This window comes from Saccopteryx leptura, chromosome 3 (genome assembly GCF_036850995.1).
Source record: "Saccopteryx leptura isolate mSacLep1 chromosome 3, mSacLep1_pri_phased_curated, whole genome shotgun sequence".
Classification (NCBI taxonomy): Eukaryota; Metazoa; Chordata; class Mammalia; order Chiroptera; family Emballonuridae; genus Saccopteryx; species Saccopteryx leptura.
Genome location: NC_089505.1, coordinates 107729711 through 107734347, shown reverse-complemented (window position 1 = coordinate 107734347; position 4637 = coordinate 107729711). Strand labels below are relative to the sequence as shown.

At 43.9% G+C, this 4637-nt stretch overlaps 1 protein-coding gene across 5 annotated transcripts in view; it reads left to right on the top strand.

The window, feature by feature from the left end:
* Positions 1 to 212: 212 nt before the first annotated feature.
* Positions 213 to 4637, top strand: part of ZBTB8OS (zinc finger and BTB domain containing 8 opposite strand) — a 29386-nt gene continuing 24961 nt past the window's right edge. For 2 of the 5 annotated variants that reach the window (XM_066375730.1, XM_066375732.1), the window contains exon 1: positions 214 to 714. In XM_066375730.1, coding sequence (XP_066231827.1) covers positions 582 to 714 — 133 coding nt within the window. In that variant the 5' untranslated portion in view covers positions 214 to 581. Of the gene's footprint in view, positions 719 to 4637 lie in introns of all 5 variants that reach the window. The other 3 variants (XM_066375731.1, XM_066375729.1, XM_066375733.1) reach the window with 3 other exon arrangements.

The following is a 4637-nucleotide window of genomic DNA, read 5'->3' as shown; positions in this document are numbered from 1 at the left end:
CATCGGCCAATCGGAGCGTAATGAATGGCGAGGTGGGCGGGCAATTCGATTAGCAGCCTATCAAAACATGCAGAGTCGCTCTTCTGCTCCTGCCCCTACACGGCCCAGAGCCGACTTCCTTCGGTTGCGCGCGCGCGCGGGGTTGGTGGGAGTGCACCCGCCCGGGGTCACGTGAACAGTTTAGTTCGCAGTCTCCTGGGGGCAGCCATTTTCTTGAAGGCTGTTAAGCTAACGGCACCTTCAAAGTACTCAGATGAGAAATCTGGAATGCTTTCCGATCTAGTTATCAACTGAGGCGTTAAGAAAAGGCTCCTATCACTAAGACCTAGAAATGTCTAATTCAAGTGTCCCTTATGCCCAAGTCCTCCAATTTATTTGTTTTCTTAGTGCTTAGAAGGAACCACTGATGAAGCAAGCCCAGAAAATGGGGTACTGACTTTAAAGATGTGCTGGAAGCGGTGAGGCCTGGAACGGAAGTATTAGGGGCTAAAAATACGTTCAGAAAAAGTCCTGGTGCTTTAAGGGTGCATGCCAAGGGGCGGAGTCTAGAGCGGAAGTTGTAAATCAAGACCGAAGGCTGAATGATGAAGGGCGGAAGTAGAGTATCCAATACCGGAATCATGGCACAAGAAGACGACGTTAGAGAGTACAGTTTGACTGAGGAGCAGAAGGCGACTAAGGCCAAGTATCCTCCAGTCAATCGGAAGTACGAGTGTGAGTAGGTGGCTCACTTCTTTCATCTCCTCTCCTTGCCCGGGGCTTCCAGCCTCACCAATTTTCCCCTTAAGGTGCATCAGATCTGATCTCATTTCGCCCTGTATTGTCCCATTTTACTTGTTCCGGGAATGCTGAAGGATAAAGCCACCAGGTTTGAGAGTCTCGGAACCACTTTTACAGAATCTTGAATTTTTCTGCATATGCCTAATCACCTTTATCATGTGGGGCTTATACCAATGTATTAATTCTAAAGGTAATCGTGTTTTCAAGCGTTTGTGTGCTTGTCACCCGCTTTTATCTCTCAACAGTGGGACTGAGTGTGGCTAGGTTAGGACTTGGAAAGCTAAGTAGGGAACTTTTAACTTGGTTTTACCTGGATCGTGCGTTTAGTAGAAATACCTGGTTTTGCCATTTATTAGTTTAGTGACTTTAGGCAAATTACATAATCTCTCCTTGCATCTCAGTTCCTTCTGAGGAAGAGATAATAGAGATGAAAGTATAGTGCATATCTCTGAAGTTCTCTGTAAACGTTAAGCTATCGCCTCCTAAAGGTGGCTGTGGTTTAGGAATCACAAATGTGACTTACCTGCATAAAAAGCATCATTGTCCTCAGTATGGAGTCCAAGTATAGCATACTGTTTAGACCCTGCATATCTCCCTAGCTCTTTTTTCTCTCACTTAAAAAAACAATTTTTAAAGGTTACTTTCCATAGGTCATATATGATTCAGAATTCAGAAAGTATATCAGAGTCTGACCTGTCGTGGCGCAGTGGATTAAATGTCGACCTGGAACGGTGAAGTCGCAGGTTTGAATCCCTGGCTTCCTGGGTCAAGAACAGATAAGCATCATAAAGCCTTTCAGCCCAGATCCCAAGCCACCTAGTTTTCCTCACTGTAGAGTCAACCTGTGTACATGCAAAGACGTTTTAGCACTTACTTTATTTAACCAATTTCCAATTGGTACAATTTGTATTTCTACTGTTTTGCTATTAGACAGTGCAGCAGTGAATATACTTGTACATCCATTGATTTGCACTTGTGTAAGAGTATCTACAGGATACATTTCTAAAAGTAACATTGCTTTGTCAAAGGGTATGTGCATTTTTAACTTCCAAGTTATTGCCAAATTGTTCACTGAGGTGTCGTTCAGTCGCATTGTATGGGTACGCCTCTTTGCTCACACTTTTGCCAATTTAGTGATTTATCATACTCTCTGGTCTTTTCCAACTTGTTAAGTATCGTATACTAACTGCATTTTTCTTATTATATGTAAGGTCGAACTTTTTTTTTTTTTTTTACAGGGACAGAGAGAGAGTCAGAGAGAGGGATAGATAGGGACAGACAGACAGGAACAGAGAGAGATGAGAAGCATCAATCATCAGTTTTTCGTTGTGACACCTTAGTTGTTCATTGATTGCTTTTTCATATGTGCCTTGACCACGGGCCTTCAGCAGACCGAGTAACCCCTTGCTCGAGCCAGCAACCTTGGGTCCAAGCTGGTGAGCTTTTTTGCTCAAGCCAGATGAGCCCGTGCTCAAGCTGGTGACCTCGGGGTCTTGAACCTGGGTCCTCAGCATCCCAGTTTGACACTCTATCCACTGCGCTACCACCTGGTCAGGCGAACATTTCTTTTTAATTAATTTTTTTATTTTTAGAGTTGGGGAGATAGTGAGACAGACTCCTGTATGCACTCTGACCGGGATTCACCCAGCAATCCCATCCAGGGCCAATGCTCAAGCACTGAGCTAGCTGTTGAGGCGCTGTAAGGGAGCTATCCTCAGCACCAGGGCCAGTGCCAGGGGGCCACATTGCAACCAGTTGAGCCACTGGCTGCAAGGGGGGAAGAGAGAGAGAAGGGGGAGAGGGAGGGAGGGAGAAACAGATGGTAGCTTCTCTTGTGTGCACTGACCGGGAATCAAACCCCAGACCTCCATATGCTGATCCAACATTCTATCCACAGAGCCAACCAGCCAGGGTCTATTTCATCTATTTTGTTTCTGATGTAAATGATCTTTTCTTCCATATAATCTCTGTGGTAGTTGATATATTTGTGAAAGCTATTGAGTTCTATAATTTTTACACTATTTGTAATGAATTATCTTATAATTAGTATAATTATCAGTTGATCATCTTTAGCCATCATCTCCAAACTTTTTACATTATACACTTTGAACTTTATACGTTCTACTATATTATTATATACATTATGAAACTGTTTTCTTTCCTCTAATAACACTTCTGACAACAAATACGTGGTTTTTGTGTGAAGCCATTCTCCAGTTCTCTCACACCAGCTGAGGTCCAGCAATTCAATTTAATTCTGATACTAACTCCCCAGTTAGCACAGTCCCCAGATTAAGACTGCCTCTACTTCATATGCCAGCCGCAAATGGGGAGCCCAGGCTACCCACAGTTCTGCATAGCCAACTACAAATTCTGGTCTTCCCATGACCCCCTCAGGCTCTGGTTTGATAATAGAACAACTCACAGAACTCAGGTGATCACTTTATCTGTGTTTCCTAGTTTATCTTGGGGATACAACTTAGGGAGCAGCCAAATGGGGGAGATGTATAGGGCAAGGAACAGGGGCGAGGTTTGGAGCTCATGCCCTCTCTGGGCACATCACCCTCCCAACATCTTGATATGTTCACCAATCTGTATGCTTTCTTTGTTTAGAAGTTTATATAACCCATCCACTTTTTGGGGGGTGGTGTTGAATTTTTCCACTTTCTTTTTCCCCATTGATTTGAGAAAAAGGGGGATTTGGGGGAGAGAGAGAGAGAGAGAGAGAGATGCATCAACTTATTATTCCACTTAGTTCCATTTAGTTGTGCACTCATTGGTTGCCTTGACCAGGAATTGAACCTGTGACAGCATATCAGAATGACGTCTATCCACTGAGCCTCTCAGTCAGGGCCTGTTTGCACTCTTTAATCATTTGTTTTATCTGTTCAGTGATAAATGCCACATTTCTAGTTTTGGTGTAACATCAAGGAAGACTACATACAGTTTTTTGAAAAGCAATTAAAATATTCCTCCCTTTTACTTCTGCATATCTGTGAGGTTGGATTTTATGTTCACCACCTAAACCAACACATTGCAACACACTGAAAGTCAGACATTAAAAGTATTTGCAGGCCCTGGCCGGTTGGCTCAGCGGTAGAGTGTCAGCCTGGCGTGCGGGAGTTCTGGGTTCGATTCCCGGCCAGGGCACACAGGAGAGGCACCCATTTGCTTCTCCACCCCTCCCCCCTCCTTCCTCTCTGTCTCTCTCTTCCCCTCCCGCAGCAAGGCTCCATTGGAGCAAAGATGGCCCGGGCGCTGGGGATGGCTCTGTGGCTAGAATGGCTCTGGACTCAACAGAGCGACGCCCCAGAGGGGCAAAGCATCGCCCCCTGGTGGGCATGCCGGGTGGATCCCGGTCGGGGCGCATGCGGGAGTCTGTCTGACTGCCTCCCCGTTTCCAGCTTCGGAAAAATGAAAAAAAAAAAAAGTATTTGCAAAAATGCTAAACAGTGACACTTTTCTCACTAAATTTTTTGAAAATATGGTTATTTTTTATAAAATATTCAATTTATATAAAATAAAATGGGCTTATTTTTAAATTAAAATATTGTTTTCATTTAATCCTTCATTGTTAATTATATCATATGTAATCAATAATTTGGTTTCTAAGTTACAGTCTTTTGTCTTTTTTTTTTTTTTTACAGAGACAGAGAGAGAGTCAAAGAGAGGGATAGACAGGGACAAACAGGAACAGAGAGATGAGAAGCATCAATCATTAGTTTTTCGTTGCACATTGTGACACCTTAGTTGTTCATTGATTGCTTTCTCATATGTGCCTTGACCCTGGGCCTTCAGCAGACCGAGTAACCCCTTGCTTGAGCCAGCGACCTTGGTTCCAAGCTGATGGGCTTTTG